Below are 22,437 nucleotides of genomic sequence, written 5' to 3'. Positions count from 1 at the left end.
CCAAAGCATTTGTTCTTCTAGTTAAAACAGAATGCAAAAGGGACAGGGGTATGTATGCATTATTTTTTAGTTCAGAAAGGGCTGTCACACAGTGGTACAGCACATACACCCAGTTTAAACCCCTGGCATCTGTAGTTTGGGCAGAGAAAAACTGCCCTGTCTGAAACTCTGGAGAGCCACTGCTAGCCAATGAAGACAATACTGAGTTAGATGGACCAATGGTCTGACTCAGGACTCATCCTGACTTCCTTCTGTGCCACATTTCTAGGCACAGGTGAAGACTTTAGAACTCTGTGTCCAAATGGTGTTTATTATTATTATTTGTCCTGGCAGCTTACCTGGGAAAACCTGCACTTTACTGCTGAACTGGAGCAAACGCCAATCAGTTCTTTCTGTGGATTGCCGCTTGTTACGATTGGAAGGCAGCTTCCAATGTTCCTATTGAAATCAGCTCTTTTTCAAAATCATGAGGACTGAGGTGAGGCTAGGAAAACTCCGTCTGAAGCTCTGGAAATCTGCTGCCACTCAGAACAGCTAAGAGTCTTGTGGCACCTTAAAGGTAAAGGTAAAGGGACCCCTGACCATTAGGTCCAGTTGTGACCGACTCTGGGGTTGCGGCGCTTATCTCGCTTTATTGGCCGAGGGAGCCAGCGTACAGCTTCCAGGTCATGTGGCCAGCATGACTAAGCTGCTTCTGGCGAACCAGAGCAGTGCACGGACACACTGTTTACCTTCCTGCCAGAGCGGTACCTATTTATCTACTTGCACTTTTTGGGGTGCTTTCGAACTGCTAGGTTGGCAGGAGCAGGGACCAAGCAAAGGGAGCTCACCCCATTGTGGGGATTTGAACCGCCGACCTTCTGATCGGCAAGTGCTAGACTCTGTGGTTTAACTCACAGTGCCACCCGCATCCCTTAAGGTCCTGCGGCACCTTAAAGACAAGCAAATACTGAGCTAGATGGACCATCAGCCTGACTCAAAAGAATTCCTGTGACTGAAAGTAAACTCAGGGCTTCACCAGCTAAGTGATGAGCTTCACGTTTTTCTCCAGAGACGTACCTCTAGGTCCCCTGTCTTCTGAAGTTAGGCAGGGGATTGGGGGGCAGTTGTGGTTGTGGCACCCCATGTATGGAAAGTCTTCCGGGGGGGTGTACCGCCTTGCATCACATACAAATTTGAGGTTTTTCCAGTGGTAGGCAGAGAGTTTTTATGCTTGTCCAGGACTTCCAGCATGTTACTGATGCAGTTTTTGTTTTTCCCCAATTGGTTATTTCTGCTGGATATTATTGCTTTGCTGCTTTCTGCAGATATTAACATTGAGTTTCCTTGTATTTTTTATTTTATCATTTTAAATTATATGCATCCATTTGGTTTAAACAAAATAACGCTCACATGATGGCTCATATGAGTATGTTGAATATATAAAAAATAGAAATGAGTAATTAAAAAAACCAAAACGCCAAACCAAGAGTTCTTCAGAGGTAACAGCTTTGTAAACACAGACACACATGGACAGTGGACTTTTATAGCCTAAATTAAAAGGTCTTTTTTCCAGTAAGAAGAAAACGAATTCTGGAGCCAATTTTTTAAATATAATTAATATGAAATGTTGGAGAAAATGCCGCAAATCTGCAGGCCCTGTTCCCTGCATTCTCTACATTAGCAATATCAGTCTCTCTCTCTCTCCTGGATTAGCAGTGGAATTATTCTGATGAAGGAAAGGATCTGCACATGTGATATTCGTGGTAGGAAGGGAAGGGAAGAGTGTGTGCCTTCTCCTGCCCTTTATCTCCAGCTCCAGAGGGCTGGTTATTTGAGGCTGGTTATTTGCGGCACCCGGATAGCATCACAGCTCCCTCCCTTCCTCTCCTCCTCCTACCTACCTTCTTAAGGGATAGAAACTGACGCTCTTATGGAAATGGAATAGAATTTTGCCTAAACATTCGGGGAGTGGAATCGTTACTGTGGTGAATGCAGATGAGATGCTAATGAGCCATTCCTCAGGCACTGATCCCAGGTTTTGTGGGGAGGCTTTGTGAGGGTGCCAGGTTATTTTTTTTGGGGGGGGAATTGTCAGGGTGGCTGGCAGCCTCAAGCTGAAGGTACCTGCCCTGCCTCTCCACCAGCGTCAAGAGGGCCACTCCAGACTGGTGCTTGGATTTTTTTGCAGCATATACTGCAACACTGATGCAACCATAGTTCGCTGGCATTGGGTACAAACTGGACCCATCCACACATCTGTCTGAATGATGAGTTATCCTGTAATAATTCCCCAATGCCACCACATCATGGCCATCTGGAGTGAAAGTGCTGCAAAAAGCGAGGCAAAAAAAATAAGCCAGAACATTTGGGGTATGGAAAGTTGCCGGATTTCAGCAGAAAGTTATGGGACATGCACTGACTGGAAATGAAGCAGTCCAAAAACTTTTGCAGGTGCAAACAGTATGGAAAGCAGAACCTCATGAGACCACCCCAATACCATTATAAGCACAAATAATCAGGAATGCAAAATAAAAAGGGGGCCCTTCCCTAGCCCTTCTGCTTACTTGGTCAGGGGCTGTCCCCTTGCTCTCTTGTCTAAAGTAGATCACAGGTCCTCTGTTCCTAGTATGCGAGTAGTGCTCTGTAAACAACAACTCCCCCTAGGCAGTGGTGGATCAGGGGCTGTCACAGGTCCAGTCCCCAGCATCTCCACATAGGGGTGGGAGAGACTCCTTCATGAAATTGTAGAGAGCTGCTGCTAGTCAGTGTAGCAGATAATACTGAGCTAGATAAACCAAAGGCCTGACTCAGTATCAGGTGTCTTCCTATGAATCTATTCCAGGCAGCCTGAGCTTTCTTTCACTTGCTATCCCTTCCTTGCCCCTGCCCCAACACACGCAAGAACAATGATGGCATCAGAATCCATTATTCCATCAGGGCTGGCGCCAGCAACTACATGACAGCATCCCTTGGAGTGCCAGTGAGGGTGCCAGGGTGACACTGCTTCATAGCAGTTCAGATTGGCATTGACATTCCTCAGGAATGTGCCTTGGCTGGCTTGCACGAGCCATCTGCAGCTTTCCTTCTGCAGGCACCACTTTCAGTGCCTCTGCTCTCCAGTTCTGGCACAGTGTGGCAGTGGAGATGGTGTCAGTTGGTTGCGGCAGGAACCGATGACAGACTTGGCCATGCCTTGGAGAAGGAGGCAGGTGAACGGGAGGAGTGCAAGTGTGCTGGGACCCTATGGAACAGCTCCCACTCCGCTCAATGAGCTTGTGCAGGAGACGCTCCTGCTGCTGTTTGTCCAAAAGTGATTTCTTTTTTTCTTTTTTCTTTTTGTTCCCAATTCCTCAAGCTGAATTAAAGCCTTTCAGACCAGCAGCCTTTTCCTTTGGGGGAGGGAAGAAAGTGCTCTTGCTTGCTTTCCCACCTGAAAGTGGGAACTTTCTTTCTCATCCTGGCAGGGAAGGGAACAAGATTAGCCTGGCACAATGCCTCTCTGCTTTCCATATTGATTACGCAGCAGCAGGGAGGGCCCTTCCATTTGCTTCCCCAAATCCTGATTTCATTTGAGTTTCAATGAGCCAGCCGGAGGTATGCACGCTCCGTGGCAATCGATTCCCCCAAAGCTCCTTCATCTCAGGAAACTTCACCAAAAACCTCCCCCCTAATGAGCAGGGATTTATTAATTTGATGCAATAACTGTCAGCTCTAATCTCCTCCAAACGTACGGCTAAGATCATCCTGGAGCAGCGCTCGCCATCCCTCAAGACGTCCTCTGAGGGTTTAATGCCAAGAGTCAGTGGCCAAACTGGACATGTCAGAGTGGACAGGGCAGCTTCCAAGTCCTGTCCATCATGTATGCTCCAGCTGGAGCTGCTGGCTGGGATTTTCTGTTTAATGGATTGGCACAGTTCTTCCCACTAAGCGACAGCCGCTTCAAAGTTGCTTGTCCAGTTACACTGAACAGCAGGGGGCTTTGAGAGAAACAAAAAAATGAGGCTGAGGTTGAGTTTCCTTGAACGGGTTGAGCCTCCCTCAACCTTGGGTCCTCCCAGATATTTTGGACTACAATACCCACCAGGCCCAACTGGCCAAAACATCAGGAGGGCCCCAGTTTGAAGGAGGCTGTGCTAGTTGCTGGAAATGAGACTTTGGAAAATTATCCCCATTGGGTTCTGCCTTTAGTGGATTCTGGAGCATGTGTTTATCTGCAGTGGGGCAGGCATTGCCCTGGCATGTAGCCTGGAAACAAAGAGATGTTTGCAAAGATGCTGTGGTGAGCCGTCCATTTTCAGTTGCACAAAGATAGGTGATCTATCCCAGTGGTTTCCAATGAGTGAAGTACTGCAGACCCCTTGTCTTTCAAAAGCTAAACCATGGATGCCTTACTTTTGAAAATGTTGATGTCTCTGTGGTAGTTTTTGATATGTGAATGGTGCCCCCCTACCCTCCAACATGCCCCAGCAGAAAACTGGGATGTGTATCTTCCAGGCTACACTACTGTGCAAGTCATATGATCCACACAAGAGCATGCAAGAGCACAGCCCCCCAAAACAGGATGTCTCAAGAAAGTTGAGGGATATGTGCCACGGACTCCCTGGGTGAGTTACTCAGACCCCTGGGGCTTGAGTAACTGAGAGTCCCTGCTCTACACTGTAAAGGCCACCTTTCGCTAACCAACAACCAGGAAAGGTAAATGGTTGTTTCCTCTCCCGCCCTCAGGGCTGCCCTGGCTGCACAACAAGTAACAGGTGCCAAGCTGTGGAGTTGGCCTCAGTGTCAGCTGCCAATAACCCTTTGTCCACAGAAGCCTGAGCAGCTATCAGACGCTCCCAGAGGAAGGCAGAAATCGCTGCTACATTGCTGTACTTCTGTAATGATTTTTAAATAACGACAAAGCACAAAATGGTAACTTTATCAACGTCAGGGCAAAGCGCGCCGTCGGGATGCTGGCCAAAGTGATTTTCCATGGCCGCTAATATGGGCCAAGACGGCTGGGCTCCCTCGAAAATACAAGAGCCCATTTCACTATTGATTTTTGCCATGCCATCTAAGTGCAAACAGTGGGTTTGCACTGCCTGCTTCAGACAATAAATTAGCCTCAGCAACAGCCAAGCGGGCTTGTTCCAGGAAAGGAGACTTTCACTATGCTCAGCACCGCTCAGACCTGTCCCTTTCGCAGGGTGATCTTCAGGACGTTTTCCATGCTGTGCCAGGCCAAAGATCCACTTAGCCCAGAGCTTTGTTCTCTGGCAGAGGCCAGCCTGATGCCCTTGGGAACAAGACACAAGACCTTTTGCAGAGAGGCAGCAGCTGTGCTGCCCTGTTGCAGCGAAACCAGCCAAGATTCCTGTAGCACCTCAAAGGCAGACACGTTTATTAGGGTATGGACAGTGCATTTCAAACAATATGGATCCAACTGCCCAAAGAAGTGGGTGTGCATAGCTGGCTCATTATCTACTAGATTAGGCTTCAGAATATGCTGCCTTGGATCTATTGATACGAAAGAACACAAAGCTGCGATCTCAGATGAAAAGCATCACATGCTCTCTGGCTCTGCTATAATTGTCTCTTCATCGTCACATTTCAAAGTAGCTCTTCCCCAGAATCGAGGCCGAGTCTGGCTTACTGGGCCTCTGCCAGAGAAGGGGATGACGAAAGTTAGGACTGGACAACTCTCCTCCTCCTCCTAAACAACTTTCAGGCTGGCTTCCCTCCCTCTGAAAGCGGCTCCCTTAATTCAGCCTTTGTTCGGCTCCGTTTCCGCTTCACTGTGGATTTTTCACAATGTGATAGGCAATTAGAGCCCGCTTTCCAGAGCTCAGCTTGCTAGACCAAATGAAAGAAGCATGAGAGGTGTTGCTTGCTGCCAATTAAATTTCTTCTGGAATGACCAGGTGGGTGGGCCACATTTTGCTCAGGGCCTGTCATATATTTGGGATTGAGAAGGGTGTTTAACTGAAATAAAAAATAAAAATAAAACTCTAGCTTTTAGGAGGCTTTTCTAGGTTTGGCTCCCCTGCAGTGTGTTGGTGGCTTGGCTCACTTTGGCTTCTCTCGTTCTGCAAACAGAGAATGGTTGAGCAGAGGAACATAGGAAGCTGCCTTACTCCGAGTCAGATCAGCAGTCCAGCTAGCTCAGTATTGCCTACCCGTGAGTCAGGGAGCCAAATGCAGCTCTCCAAGCCTCTCTCTCTGGCCCTTGGGACTTGGCTCATGTCATACACCCTCCCTACTTATACCTCCACCAGACCCTTTTTGCTTTTTGCCTGGATGGAATGTGCCCTTGAACTCTGGTCATTAATCTTGCTTGCCTCTGGCTCCACCTTCTGCTGGAATGTGGCCCTTGGAAGATTGCCCAGGACTGAGTGGAGCCCTTGGGTTAAAAAAGGTTCCCCACCCCTAGCCTGCACTAACTGGAAGCAGCTCTCCAGGATTTCAGGTTTCCTTTGCAGCCCTACCTGGAGATGCCAGGAACTGAACCGGGGATCATCTGCATGCAAAGCAAATGCTCTACCACTGAGTTATGTCCGTCCCCCCCGCGCACCACTTTTGGCACAGCTTTGGGCTAGGCATCCCTCTGGCAACTATTCTAAAACTAAGCTTATTTAAAGTAAGCCTTGTAGAAGAAAGAGAGGCTGAAGCCGAGATCCATGCAAGACCAGAATTTATGTGATTCTGCTAAACCTTAGCTGCTAGGTAGCTCAGACATTAAAAAAAATGTAGCAGAGCTTTCATGCAGCAACTTTGTCAGTCTGGTAAGAAGGTGACGCATGACCCAGAACTTACAAATGACGGATAATGACACACACTAAAAAAGAGATAATAACGTAGGCCGTGCTGCTGTAAAACTGAGCTGTTTAGAGATACACCCCCCCAACCCCACGATTAGGCTTCGTGAGGATTGTGATCTGTATTAATGCAAATCTTAAGATTTATATTATTCAAGAAGGGCTGGATTGTTTTATTCTTCACAGCAGCTGTCTGGTGCCCTCCCCTCAGGATGTCTTGCAGTGTTGCTGTGGGTCTGTGGTCCTTAGGGTTCTTCCTGATGACCTCCTCCTTTACTGAGCATTCATCCTGATTTGCTTGCACAAAGCCTGAGTGGAGCTTAGAACATAGCCGGTCTTTACTGAGCTTTCATTCTTATTTGTTTGCAGGGAAGTTCTATGACAATGAGCCTTCGTCCTGCCTTCATCCTAGCTTGGCCTGCATCCATCCTAGTTTGGTGCTTCTATGTCTTGCCATTAGCTCTTTGTTCATCCCCCGTGTTTCAATGCATTTCCCAGTCGCTCTTCCAAACCACAGATGTCAGTTCTTTTTAAAAGCAGATTTGTGGCACCAGGGCAACAGAGCCTTTTCATCCGCTTCAATGGCACAAACATTAAGTTCCAGTATGCACATCACAACCGCCCCCCCTTCCTGCGAAATAGTGGCATTTTCAAGGCACTCTCAGACCATGCAATCCTGGAGTTACCATTCCAGCATTTATGGCGTATTTCTATACCGCTATATCATATCATAAAATATCTGGGCACTGTACAACACTAAAGCATAAAGAGAGCTAGTGTGGCGAGTGGTTAGAACATTGGACTAGGACCTGGGAGACCAGGGTTCAAATCCCTGCCATTATGCTTACTGGGTGAGCTTGGACCAGTCAGTCTCTCAGTCTAACCTACCTCACAAGGTTGTTGTGAGAATAACATGGAGTTCAGGAGAAGCCACTGTTCCGCCTTGAGCTCTTTGAATAGAAGGTGGGGTATAAAGCTAACAACAGCAATCACCATTTTAAAAAAAGACAGATAATTATCAAAGAGACTGAATAAAAAGTAATAGTTAAACTGCTGCAAGAGTCTGTCGGCATAAAAGGGTTTTCAAGAGATGCCTGAGAGTCAAAAGCAATGGCTGCAGAATTTTCAGGGTGACTTAGAAAAATTAATAAATTGCAAACTGATGTGTAAGTGTGAATAACTGAATTTAGGATTGAAAAAAAGGAGAAACGAGAAAATTGACAGATTTCTCCTGGGAAAATGTGTGTAGGCTGTAATCCTGTATACACAATTTCCTGGGAGTAAGTCTCATTGAACTCAGTGGTGCTTACACATCTGAGTAGGCATGTCTAGGATTGCATGCTAATTTGCCTTCTTTTGAATTTTCAAAAGTTGGCAAGTATGTTGGTTGATGGCTGCTATAAGCAGGGATTGAGTGGAGGCAGAACAGCTGATTTTTGCTAATTTTTAAGAACTGTCAAACAAACCCAGCTTGTTGGCAACCTTCCATTCTTCTGCCCTTGACCAAAACACTTCTCCTGCTGCTCCTTTCTATCAGCCACTGATGTCTCTCCTGACCTTGCGCTGGGGACCCATAGCTTAGCAGTTGCCAACTTTTTTTACCAAGGCACCTGTGCCTTTAAAAACAGCTTAATCTGAAGAGCAGGAAATGTAGCTCAATGGCGGAACATATGCCTTGCATACAGGAGGTCCCAGGTTCAATTCCCAGTATCTCTAGGTAGGGCTGGGAGAGATTTCTACCTGAAACTCTGGAAAGCCACTGCACATCAGTGTAGACAATACTGGGTTAGATGGACCAGTTGTCTTCCTTGGTAAAAGGTAGCTTCATGTGCTCTTGTGCAGATTGTAACAGGAGACAGCGCTGATCTCCATGCCATAAAAGCTTCACCTGATCCAGCCAACGTTAGTGGCACAGGAGCAGCTGGGGCAATTCTTTTCCTGGTCAGTTGGTAACCTTGATCAAATTCTCTTTGTTGATAGCATGACATCTGCTTGGGACCAAGCTAGGAGGACTGAAGAGTGCACTGTGAGCAACTATGCTTATCACTGCAGTAAAGTCTGATCCCACAGGAAAAGGGACAGCTGAGGACTGTGTGTGTGCATCCCTGCAGTTGAGCAATCCAGAAAGCTTTAACAGCCCTCATTCATCATGCAAATTGCAAGGGAAGAGGGAATTAGTGGGAAGAATGCTATCGCTGTGCAACACATGAGGGCTTGGCCTACTTGCTCCCAAGGTTGGCAGGAGGCCTCCTTTGTCATCCAGCAAGCTCCCTTCCTCTCTCAAGAAGCCTACTGCCCACTTCCTAATGGGGGGGAAATCACATTCCCACAGAACTGATTTACACCAGCATCTTTGGCTCTTCCCCACCATCCCATCTTGAGTCAATTGGGCTTGCAGGGCTGGGCCAACCTTGCAGGGTAACCTCCCACTGCAAATCAAGGCACAGTAGAGCACCCAGAGCTAACCTAGTTATTACTGCACCTGGCACCCCAACCTTTTATGATAATGAGACACCCTAAGGAAGGAAGCTTTATACAGTGCTGGCATGCATGGATACATGAGTGCATGCACAAAAGCATGAACAGGGTTGGAAAGATTTCTCTTGTGCAAGCTTTTGGGTATCACAGAACTCTTTACCACACACCGGCTGAAAATGGATCCTTTGGGACTGATGTAGCAACTGTGAGCAATTGAATAGATTTTAATAGGGTTGAATCCCCCAAACATTTCCCCCTTTCCATGTTCATGATGCCATGGAAGTTGCAGAACGTGAGCAGGGTACTACACAAATTAGTAGCAAACAAGAAACCCCTTTTGGAGAGGCAAAAAGGACATGAAAGTTCAAGGAATTCCAGGAGCTCTCAAGTCCCAAACCTCACCTGGATCCTTACTAACCACTGGAAATATAGTAAGCATGCCCTTCGGGAGAGGGAAACTCCCAGTAGGTTTTATGGCACCTTGAAGATGAACAGCAAATTTTATCATGGATTTTATGGGGTCCACTTCATTAGAAGCATGAAGCATAATTCTCAGTTGCAGACAGAGAGAGAGAGAGAGAGAGAGAGAGAGAGAGAGAGAGCACTTAGTTTGTAAGGGGGGGGCAAAGGCTCTAAGTTGTGGTGCCAGATGAAAATGAAATTCAAAAGGTGCACATAGTGACAATTCAATTAGAGCCAGAATGAATGTGAGATGAGCAGAGTGATGCTTTACAACAGCAGAGACAGGCGATGAAACAATCCACTTGGCAATGCTCAGTGAATTAACATCTCTAGTGGGAAAGGAAGGCATGGTCTCCATTCAGACCCAAATGAATAGGGTGGCACTGAAGGGCTACACTTCCTGCATCTGATGATGCAGTCCATTAATGTTTATGCAGTCATAAAAACACATTCCTCTTCAAGGTGCCACAAGACACTTCATTGCAACTGACTTACTACAGCTGCTACCCCTCTGGAAATGACCCTTTGGCCTCTCCCAGCTTTGTGTCCTCAAGATGTTGTTTTGAGTTGTGTGACTTAACTAGACACCACATTTTTCAGCGTCTGGGGCCCCTCCAGGATTAAGGGCTCTGAAGCTTAAGCTTCATTCATTTCACAGTAGATCTGGCCCTGCAGTGAAAACAGGATGCTAGACTAGATGGGCCCCCTTTGTCTTTACCCAGGAGCCAGGCTTGTCTTATGCCCTCTGCCAGCAACCTGCTCTCATGCCCTGGGGTGCCTGGTGGCTCTTGTCATTCCCTCTGCAAGCTGAGCCAGAAGGTCCATCAGCCTGAGCACATCAGCCCACATCCTCTGGAATGGGTAGCCAAAGCATCTTCTCCAACTCCAGAAGTCCCTGATGGAGAAAAGGGCCTTGGACGTTTCAAGGGACTGGCTGTCCATCTCTTCTAGCCCACCTGCCTGGCCTCTATTGCCACTGCCTGCTCAGCAATTCAAGCAGAGGATGAAAACCTTCAGTGCCAACATCTAATGAGCATCTGAAGCTACAGGCAATTAACCCTGAAACTGTTACAAAAGAGCCATGTGCTGGGAAGTGAGGAGAGGGAATCAGCCTGAGAGCCGGGAGCAACAAGAAAGCCAGGCATTCTCCCTCTCCTTTGCAAGTGCACAAAGGAAGGAAAGGAAGATTGCAGACAGGAAGTGGTTGGCAACAGGCCCAGGTGAGGAAGTGAGCAGAGAGTGGTTTGCAGATGTCGTGACCCAGCAGTTGACTGCTGTGACTCCTCAGAAGCCCCCCTCCCGGGGGTCGGCAGCAGGGCAAACCAAACTAACCTCATTCCCCAGGACATTCCAAGAGAGAATAATCACAGGATCAAACCCTTTTATCCTGCAAATGTATCCCTTTACGCAGATTAATCAGGATTATGCAGAGTGAGGTAGCTGCCTCAGGCGGCTGATGGAGCAGGGCAGGCAGCTCAGGGAAGGTGTCGGAGGATAAAGCTGTGGGTGCCATGCAGCCTGCCCTCTGCACTCTAAGTCCACTTCCAGGCTGTCAGCATTTTGCAGGAGGAATTCAAGCACATGCCGGAACTGTAGGCTTGAGCATTTAAAACAGATTAAAGTGCTCTGTTGCCCCGGTGAAACAAATCCGCCTTTTGAAAAGACACTGGCTTTTTTGTGGTTAAGAAAAGGACAGGGAAATGCACTGAGAAGTGTGGGATGGTGAATGAATGATCCGCAGGAAGACGTGTAAACACCATACAGGGCAAACCAGGGTGAATGCTTATGGTTGTATAACCTCTCCGCAAGCCATTTCAGTAAAGACTGAACACAGTCTAACCTCCACATAAGCTTTGTGCTGGCACAAATGCTGAGGAAGCAGATCATCTGCAGGTGTCTTAAGCCTGCCTGCTGCCCTCAGGTGTAGTATTGGAATAATATTTAACTGCCAATTCAATTGGTTTATCTACTTGGCATGCAGCTTGGGAGTGCTGGGGGGTACAGACCACTTTGCCCTTAGCTCAGGCAGGAAAATGCCTCAGAGCTGACCTGGAATTGAAGCCACAAGTAATCATGGTTTAGTCCCAGAACATCTCCTTGTTCAATGTCAGGGCTTACTCCTGAGGTATGTGACTTGATAACGGAGAAGGGTGCCTCAGAGCACATCAAGAGGGCATTGCCTTCACCTCACTGAATAATCTCCACCAACTTTCCACACTTCTGGGATCAGGGAGCAGAAGTTCAAAATTCTAGGCAGCTTGTCCATCTAATGCAGGTCTGGGGAACTTTTTGCCCTGCAGATTTTGCTGATCAATGGCTCCCATTGTCCCTGGCCATTGGCCATGTTTGCTGGGGCTGATGGGATTTATAGTTCAGCAACATCTAGCTTTCCCAAGGCTCCCCACACCAGGTCTCATGCAGTTGGGCAAGGAGGGGCTGCATCTCTTCTAGGAGTTGTAATGAACCTTACCCACTACATTGTGCAGCCGTGGCAGTGACCAGAAAAGGAATGACTACTGAGAAGAACACAGACAGAAGAAACGCCTTGGTGCATCTGCAGCAGCACAAGCAGACGCTTTCATCGGTCCCAGCTGCAACAAAACATGTCTTTCCCGTATCAGTCTCTACAGCCACAGCAGGTGCTGTAACTCTCCAGCAGTTTGACTGCACCACCAAAGGCACACTTCTTTATTGTCTCCCAAGACGGACAGATGCCAACCATAACACCATTTATTAATTAAATTACTTACATGCCGCATTTTGGGGCATTGCTGTCCCAAGGTAGCTCACATTATCAGAATAAATAAATAAATAAATAAATAAATAAATAAATACTATCTTTTTTTAAAAAAAAATCAACGGCAACAGCACTGACAATTATTATAAAAGGCCAGCTTAAAACAGTTACAAAGACTAACAAAAACAGCTAAGCAGAGCTATAATTTTGTAACAGCGCTGCAAAGAAAGCCTTTATGAAAAGGAAGCAGAGAAAAGGCATGGTTTCTAAATCAGTTTAAAAATCCATAGCATAGAGGCCATGCACCCCTCTGTGGGGACAGAGTTCTATTCATTTATAAGATTATTTATCATTATTATTTTAAATTATTGTGAACAGCTGAAGAAATAATTAAGGTCACTATCATCACTAACCACTAATTAGAAATGCAGGTTCTTCTATCCCCATTTATCAAAGTGCTATGAATGTGCATTCTTCAAGTTTTGCATAGAAAACGTTCCAGATTTTAATAGCATTTATTGGTATCTCCTCTCTCTTTTTAACTGTTTGCTTTTTTATCACTGGTTTATTACCAGACACATTTAACCTGTAAATAATTAAGCAGATGAGAAGGTGAGTTTGTGATGCAAATGCATTTTGCTTACTGAGTGGCCACAGCCCGTCGTCTCCTATTGGGAAGCAAAGGCCAGGGATGCTGTCCAGGGCAAACTTGGGCCTCCCCAGTGCCTTGATCTTAGAAATTAGCCACTGAGGCTGGCAGGGGACCTGGTATCCTCTTCCCAGTTTGACAGTTCACAGCCAGCAGGAACCAGCATCAGTTGAAGCTAAGGGCAAGAATGCCTGGCACACGCTACTCCAGAAGTGCTCCTGCCTTCAGCATCAGTTAAGTGCTTTCAGTAGGGATCCATTTGTATTTAACTCTTACAAAGCACTCAGTAGATTGACAGAGATGCATTAATGCTCACCAAAGATGTGCTTGAGAGCAGAATCTCCAATAAGACCCTTCCACTGCATCGCTGCATCTCCCAATGGGTTCCCTTCTAGGCTGGGAGTTCCCAGAGAATATAAAAGGTAAAGGGACCCCTGACCATTAGGTCCAGTCGTGACCGACTCTGGGGCTGCGGCGCTCATCTCGCTTTATTGGCCGAGGGAGCTGGCGTTTGTCCACAGACAGCTTCTGGGTCATGTGGCCAGCATGACTAAGCCACTTCTGGCAAACCAGAGCAGCACACGGAAACGCCGTTTACCTTCCCACCAGAGTGGTACCTATTTATCTACTTGCACTTTGACGTGCTTTCGAACTGCTAGGTTGGCAGGAGCAGGGACCGAGCAACGGGAGCTCACCCCATCACAGGGATTCGAACCGCCGACCTTCTGATCGGCAAGTCCTAGGCTCTGTGGTTTAACCCACAGCGCCACCTGCATCCCTTGCCAGAGAATAGGAAGGGGTAAAAAGACATACTGGAGCTGTTTGACATTCACGCACCACCACAGCAAGGCAGAACCATCCTCAAATTGACTCCCTTAGCGCACAACCTGTGGCATAGGTCTATGCAATGGGGGAGGAACCCTTTTCAACCCAAGGGCCACATTCCCTTCTGGGTGACCTAGCAAGGGCCACATGCCAGTGGTGGGTGGGACCACAGGCAGAGCAACAAATGCAGATTTTACTTTTGTACAAGAGGCTAGTTTCTACACACTCACACGTTCTTCTCGGTCCTCCATCCTGGTAAACAAGGGTCATTATCAGCGTTTATGGGAACACTCCATAACCAGAGAGAGAAAAATATCAATGGGCAAAATAGGGTCAGTGATGGGTGTGGCCTGGAGAAAGGGGGTGTGGCCTGAAATGGGGTGTGCCCAGGACCAGAGAGAGAGACCTGGGCCTGAGGTTTTTCACATTAGGTGTATCCAGTCCAGTCCACCATAGCAAGCTAAGAGCCAACGCAAAACAGGCTGGAGCCAGCCAAGCTCAGAGCTCCAGAGTGAGCCAAGCTGCATTTATGAAGGAAGACAAAATGTCCCTTATACAGCTACATCCCTCACCACGGGATCACATTCACCTGGTGCTATACCAGCTGCACTGGCTCCCGGTGGAGTACAAGATCAGGTTTAAGGTGCTGGTTTTAACCTTTAAAGCCCTATACAGTCTAGGACCCTTGTACCTACAGGACCGCCTCTCCTGGTATGTCCCACGGAGGACCTTACAGTCTTCAAATAAAAACATCTTGGAGATCCCGGGCCACAAGGAGGTTAGGCTGGCCTCAACCAGAGCCAGGGCTTTTTCAGCTGTGGCCCCGATCTGGTGGAATGCTCTGTCACAAGAGACTAGGGCCCTGCGGGACTTGACATCTTTCCGCAGGGCCTGCAAGACAGAGCTGTTCCACCAGACCTTTGGCCAAGGCACAGTCTGACGCCCTCCTTCTGTAATCCTCAAAGAACTCTAGCCCAATGGTTGCCATTAATTTGATTCTGAATTGATTGTAGAATGAATTGATTTTAGAATGTATTTCAATTAATTGATTGTGATTTTATGTAAACTGTGCTATTTTTACTGTTGTTAGCTGCTCTGAGCCCGGCTTTGGCTGGGGAGGGCAGGATATAAATTATTATTATTATTATTATTATTATTATTATTATTATTATTATTACAATATTTAACCAATCAGTTAACGTCATTATTATTCTTATTTAAATTACTAAAAAGTGTCCCCCAGTTAACCAGGCACGGACACACACACACAAAACTGTAAAAACTGCAGATGACAGGTACCCTCTTAAAAGGGGCCCTGCTCTTACTCTCTCACGGAAAAAGGGAAAAACACTGCAAAGATAACAGAGGCATCCTTCCTCTAAAAACGACTGCATTTTGCTTCAGGAATATGGTTTTACCCACATGAAAATATATGCAGTTTTAATTGCTAGATTAATTAACTAAATCTCATAGGATTAACTGAGTAAGATTTCTTTAATCAAGTGACAGCCCTAAGTTACTAATCAGTTGAACTTTATAGTGTGTGGAGAGGGGAAAATAGTCCTTCTTGAGCGTAAATCAGGCAATCAGAGTTCGAACATGATAAAAATTGTCTGATGAATCTCCGCCAAATCAATTGTGCTGAGCATTGTAAAACCAAGACACCTGGGCAATTAATGCAAGGCTATTGGAAGTGGGGCTATGTCCCACCTCCCCTCTTCCCCAAAGCCAGCCCTTTGTGGCCCTCTGATCCTCCCACACACAAAACCACACACCTATGAAGTAGCCTACAATTGTTCCCATCTGTGGACAGGAATTCAACCATTACAAGCCCATGTGGTGGCTGAAACACGACTGCATGGCAAACACCACACCCTGGGATCTGCCATTTTGGAAGCAAACAGTGAACCCATCTTTCTGCTCTATAGTTCAACGGGACAGGCCAGTTTCCAATTTCCATGTTCTCCTCATTGTCCAAGTGAAACCATCCAGGCAATGGGGATTGCAAAGGTTTGCATCCATTCATTCACTCGTTCGTTCAAAAACCCATTCAGGCCTCTCCTTCCTAGAAGCTCAGTGAGATCCAGTTCAACAGTTGAAATCATTATTTTGAAAGCCCTGCCCTTCCACTAGCTCAACCCTGGTCCACAAAAGCCAGTCCGTCTAGAAAAGGCTTATACTCGGACTTTTGTAGGTCTATGAAAGCAGAACCACCATCAAAAACTCTTCTCAGAAATACACCCTTGCACTTCTATATGTGGCACATGGGTGGAAATTGGAGGAGGGTGCCCTGAGTCAGTTTCATAACCAGATGAGCTAAAAGATGATGAGCTGTAGCATAGGGCCCGATATACCTCAAATAATGCCTAGAAGAAGAGGGGAGAGAAAGGGGAGGGCTCCTGCAGCAGTGGCACCTTGTGCTTCCGGCACCAGCAGTTGGTTCACTCTGCTCTGCACCTGCTGAAGATGCTTGCAGGGCAGCAGGTGAAACCAACCTGGTTGCTTAGCAACACCATCCTCCCATCCCTCACCAGCCCGCCTTACCTGCCTCCCCACTCTGACCTTCCGTTCCCGGTGAGCCTGTTGCCTACCTCCATCCACTGCCCTTGAGACTGCATGAGGAGCACCACGCAGGGATCCGACTTGTTGAGCGTGTCGCGGTCAAGCAGGTGCTTGCAGCTGACCCGCAGCTCCACCTTGGAGACGCAGGTGGCAGAGACAACGCCCAGGTTGGCCTGGGAGGTTGGGTCCAGTAACTCGTTCATCCTGCTCAGGGAGGAGGGCCCTCGCTCAGCAACAGCTGCAGGTAGCAGAGGCAGCAGAGAAGAGTGGCTCAAGGGCTTGGGTGCCCAGGAACATCCACAGCCAGATCTGGGGTCCGGTGATGATGGGCTGGCTGCAGGGCGGCTTACGGCACAGCCAAGGAGCCTGGCTCACCTTCAGCCCTGAGGTGTCGCCACTTATCAAGGGACTGCTGAGTTTTGTCTGCAGTCTATGTGGTCAATGCAATTCCAGAAGCTTGAGGAACATAGCCTGAAGGAGGCACTGCCTCTTGTTTGCTTGGCTGCTGCCAAGCAGAGCTAATTAAAGGAGTTTGTCTTCTCCCTACAAATTAACAAGTTGTGTTTTGCTGCTTCCTTCTTCTTCCTCTCACCCGGATGCCAGATCCCACTCAGCTTGCCTTGTTGCTGGCACAGATCTAGCCTGGGTGCGTATGTGCCCTGGCGCCCTCCCTGGAGAGATTGGGGGAGGAGGTGGCCCTGTCTTCTGGCCTTTGCTGGTATTAGGGACTTCAGAGAATAACAGGGCAGGTTGGGGAGGAGGACAGGAGTGTGGGGGGGGAGAGACGAGGCTCTTTTTCCAAGTTACCAAGAGCAGAAATAACCTGGCAGTCCCCTGGATTTCTGGATCTTGGGTTGACACAACAGTAGACAGGGCACGTATTTCACAAGGCAGATCTACCAGAGGATAACCTGACGTCTTCTTGTATCTGACTCCAGGCTGGATCTCTAGACACGAGTAGAAACCGCAATCCACAGCAGCACCGGGGTCTTTGTGTGATGCTCACAGACTGGCAAAATGGGTTACCTTGCCATGGGAAATGTGCTGACAAGGTCACTCAAGCAGCTGCCTAAAGGATATAAAAAAAAACGCAGGGTAGGTAAATTGACAAGCCACATCCCAACATTCAGAAATCAGGAGATATCTAATAATGTAAGAAGAGCTGTGCTGGATTAGACCATCTAGGCCAGAATCATGTTTTCATACGGGGTTGGGGATGGTAGCACGATGCTTTGAGGAAGCACACAGGGCATGAAGGCATAGGGGTTCCTAGCTGTTGTTCTCCAACAACTTGTATCCAAAGGTAGACTGCACTTGAATTTGGATGCTCCACATAAGCATCATAATTAAGGGCTGAGATTGAGTCGGAGACAGTGAAGTCAATTTATGTGAGCATTCTGAATCATCACAACTGAGCAGCAAGAGCAGTCTCTCTTGCAACCTTTTCAAAATGTGAGGATGCAGTGGAGCTCTGATCCATGTCAGACCAGTCATACCAAACATTAGCTTAACTGACAATTATTATGAAATATTTGCCAAATGGTCTATGACTCCACCGAGGCCTGAAACATGTATCTTCTCATTTGTCTTTGGAGTGCCGCTATGGTAATTGTCAAAAAAGCTGCTACGCCATCTACCTAGTGGAATTGTCCATTTATACGGGAGTTATGAACACAAAAACAAAGGAGAAAAAAATCAAAGAAGTAACAGGTTTGGGAATCTCAGTAGATCCTATAACTCCTCTCCAGAAAGATAGTCATGTTAGTTTCTTGCAGCAAAAGCAACCAGGTGTTTTATCACACCTTAAAGACTCACGAATTTATTGTGACATAAGCTTTCATGGGCTACAGTCCACTTCAACACACAATCATCTTATGGTAGATTGTAGAGCACAAAAGTTTATATTATAGTAGATTTGTACCACAAATCTTTAATGTACCACAAGACTCTTTGCTATAACTTTTTTATTAGGGTATCTGGAAGGAATAGGGTCAGATTGGGATATCAAATTAACATATTTCTTATTACTGGCATCAAGAATTTTGGTAGCTCAGCACTGGTAATTATTGAATGGCAAATTAGGATATGGTCCTTAGTTAAATGTGTCAGAGTCACTTCCCCTAAATGAAAAATAGGGAAGAAATAAGTAAATAATAACAAGGAGTATTTTCAATAAATAGTTTTTCTTTACTGCACCAAGATCCTAAACCAATTGGATTGATATTATGCACTATTTTTCTAAACAGATTATTGGATCCAGATTGCTCCTTGCACTTGTGAATTGCTAGTGGGTTCCCAGAGGTATTTGGTTGGATAATGTGAGAACAGGATGTTGGACTAAATGAGTCTTTGGCTCCATCCAGCAGAGTTCTTATGCTGGATATAATGGCCAGTTTGATGTAGATTAAATTCAAGGAAGTTGCAAGGTGTGGTAGATTGATTTAGATGGAATTCAAGATAGATGCTAAACAAAACATTGGATATCTGTTAAGAATTGCGATTGGAAATTTGATCTGTTTCTCTGTGTCTGTTATAAGGGGAGTTACACCAACCATCACCAACCATCCCTTCCATCCAGTGGGGTTGAATGGGCACCAGCTTGTATTTTGCTCGTGTGACCTGATAGACCTTGGCTGTAACCAAATCCTTTGGTCTGATGTAGCAGGACTCTCTGTTGTTCCCCAGCAACAGGTAGCCAAGGTCTCACGTCTCCATGCGACATATTTGCACAAACTGTTCGTCACGTATGCACACTTTAATTAAGAACAGAAAGTCGTGAGCACCTATCACTGCAGTGGTGCACCTAGATTCCAACCCTTCACTATGCATGCTGGCAGTTAGCTGTGTCAGGTGTCTCTGCCTAAGCCATCGCCATCCAATTGCTCACAGACATTTTGGAACTCTGGGTCATGTCAATTGAGAGCTCTCCCTCCCTCTCTCTCCCCCCTTCACTGGAGGTTGGTGGAGCAGCAGGATGAACAGGGCGACATCTTTAGAAGCTTTCCCCATAAACTGGAGAAGACAGAAGAGAAGCCTGTTTTCTTCAGAGTCCACCTGGTGTTTGGGGTTGAACTGGAGAGTCTCTCTAACCCAGGAAGCCCTGTTGCAAGCTTGCTGCCGAGGCCCCAAACCAGAACCGGCAGTGCAGTGGACTGTCATTGTGGCGTTTGGCACACCAGCGACTTCATATAGAAAATAGTATTGGGTGTCATGGGAGTAACGTGGGCATCCTTGTGGCTTTTCTTTCTGCCCATTCTGTCGGAGCAGAGCTCAGCACTTTCTCTGGCAACTAATTCCTGGGCTCTGGGAAGTTCCAAATTCTTGACCCTGCACATACACACACACACACCCCATGGCAAATGGAAAGCACAGCAGGGGGTCCCCCCAAAGGGGAGGAAGTTGGGGGCGTTCCTGTGGCCAAGGACTTACTTAATTGCACACAGCTGGTGCCTAGGCTTGTCAGTGCCTGGGATTGGCAAAGAGACTTTTTGATGCATGTTTCTCTCCCCGCCCCCCCGCAAAACATACAACCCATATTTGCCATTGCATGGAGATGCTCAGAAGCATGCAGTCCCATATGCATGCACATATGGGGGCACACTCATGTGTGTGCATGCTTCACAAGCACACACCTCAGTGTAAACGCCATTGATTATAGATGCACACTTCCGTAAACATTCCCACATGCATGGGCAGTTAATAAGCTTGTTAGCTATTTTTGTTATTGTCCAGAAAGAGAAATGCATGTTTTGTGAGATACAAGCATAAAATCAAAGTTGCTTAACATGTATAATTCATCAACAATCATGCTATGAATTACCCTACTTGTCACCCAAATGGTAAATACACGTTCATGCAGAAGTGTGTGTTTCCTTGCATATGCACCCATCTCCTGGCTGTTGCATGTCATTTTCCTCAGAGGTTTTATTCACACACATCCAAGAATGAACACCTTGATGTGCAAACATTGGTGTGCTTCCTTTTGCTCCTTCTAAGCCTATCAGGAAGCCAATGTACCAACGCTCTGTCATTCACGCATTATGGTGCAAATACAGTTTTGCTGACACATAAACATTGCTGTCTAAAAAAGTAGTGCAGGGAGTGTCCTTCAGGTGTGCATTTACACACTCACTGGTGCATGCACCCCAAATGCACACATACACAAACAATTTCCTGCATGCACACTTCTGTCAGGCTAACACAACTGCTCAGGCACTGAGATTACGCCCATGCTGCCACAAACACACCTGCACAAAGTTTGTGGGCTCTTCTCACGTACAAAAAAAGAGAGAAAGGCAGGCATGGGTGTAATGCCCCGTGCTCATGTTCAACGCCAAGTCTCTGGAATTTCGGTTCAGGCATCCACACGTTTAGCGTTCACGTGTCTCCTTCCGGAGTAGCTAGAGAGCCTCCCTTTCCCTGCGCGGATCTGGAGCTCGGCAGTGTGGAGGCTGGCTGGCAGCGTCGGCTGCCCCGCCGCGTCCGGAGCTCGTCCTGCCAAAGTTGCCGGCAAAGGCGCTGACCTCCTTGGCGCTGGCCCGCTGCCCACCCCGGGGCAGCCCACCCGCCGCCTGGCGCCTTGGCTCCCCCACTCACCGGCTTTAGCCACAGCGCGCGTCCCTCTGTCCGCCTGCCAGCAGCGCTCGCTCGCTGCTGCGCCTCTTCTGCCAGCGCCAAGATCCGCGCTCTGCCTGCCTGCGCCTGCTCTCTCCTGCGGAGCTCCGAGAGCCAGACTCGACTACAGCAACAGCGCAGGGATTAACTGCTTCAGCGCCGGCTCTCTTCTAAGTCGCGGGTGGAAGGGGGGACTGCTAAGTCCTCACAGTGGAAAGATTGGGGCGCTGTCCCACCAAACTGCCCGTAGCCAGCTCCCACCTGCCTGCCTTCTTACTTATCATCCAATCCAGGGGGTGGCACCGTCTGCCAGTTTCCTCCCACTCTCGAATATCAAGAGTTGCGCTTGTAGAACTCAGCAGGGAGGGGGAGGAGGAGGAGGATGGGGCAAAATTAGGGTGAGTTGCCTGTCATTGGTTCTGGAGCCTCTTGCTGTTTGGGCTCCTCGCCTTCCGCCTTGCCAGCTCCAGTGGGCACCAGTCACCTCTGAACGCTCAGGATAGGGGTCTCTGTCTCCGAGGAGGGTTAGGTCCTTTGCCTGAAACCAGAGCCTCCCCTCTTTCCCATTTTTATCGTCCATCCTGACCTGCAAACAGGTTACTGCAAAATAAATGCACGCTCTCCCCCAAACTCAGTAACGCTCAGCGTTTTGCAAAATCTGGCCTGGTGGTGGTGGGAAATTCTGCTTGTGCTGCTTGTACTCAGTGAGCCAACAGCACACCTGTGCCCTTGCCCTTAACGGTGGGGCCATTGCCTCCCACAGCACGCAACAGCATGCAACCTTTCCCTCCAGATGAATTGATGCAGCGTCATGGCATGTGCAGAGACATCACCTTGCCAACAAAGGTCCGTATAGTTAAAGCCATGGTTTTCCCAGTAGTGATGTATGGAAGTGAGAGCTGGACCATAAAGAAGGCTGATCGCCGAAGAATTGATGCTTTTGAATTATGGTGCTGGAGGAGACTCTTGAGAGTCCCATGGACTGCAAGAAGATCAAACGCATCCATTCTTAAGGAAATTAGCCCTGAGTGCTCACTGGAAGGACAGATTGTGAAGCTGAGGCTCCAGTACTTTGGCCACCTCATGAGAAGAGAAGACTCCCTGGAAAAGACCCTGATGTTGGGAAAGATGGAGGGCACAAGGAGAAGGGGACGGCAGAGGACAAGATGGTTGGACAGTGTCCTCGAAGCTACCAGCATGAGTTTGACCAAACTGCTGGAGGCAGTGGAAGACAGGAGTGTCTGGGGTGCTCTGGTCCATGGGGTCACGAAGAGTCGGACACGACTAAACAACTAAACAACAACAACACGGCACGTGCTGGCCCTAGAACTCAC

At 47.6% G+C, this 22,437-nt stretch overlaps 1 protein-coding gene across 1 annotated transcript in view; it reads right to left on the bottom strand.

Annotated features, from left to right (window-relative positions):
• Positions 1 to 21,400, bottom strand: part of CPNE7 (copine 7) — a 45,054-nt gene extending 23,654 nt beyond the window's left edge. Inside the window, exons 1-2 of the mRNA XM_079988825.1 lie at positions 21,086 to 21,400; positions 16,519 to 17,558 (exon numbers count right to left, since the gene is read on the bottom strand). Of these exons, the coding sequence (XP_079844951.1) occupies positions 16,519 to 16,692 (174 nt within the window). The 5' untranslated portion in view covers positions 16,693 to 17,558; positions 21,086 to 21,400. The remainder of the gene's footprint in view (positions 1 to 16,518; positions 17,559 to 21,085) is intronic.
• Positions 21,401 to 22,437: the final 1,037 nt, after the last annotated feature.

This window comes from Podarcis cretensis (genome assembly GCF_951804945.1).
Source record: "Podarcis cretensis genome assembly, chromosome: 8".
NCBI lineage: Eukaryota > Metazoa > Chordata > Lepidosauria > Squamata > Lacertidae > Podarcis > Podarcis cretensis.
Note: the sequence above shows the minus strand (reverse complement) of the source record. Positions and strands in the feature narration are given on the sequence as shown.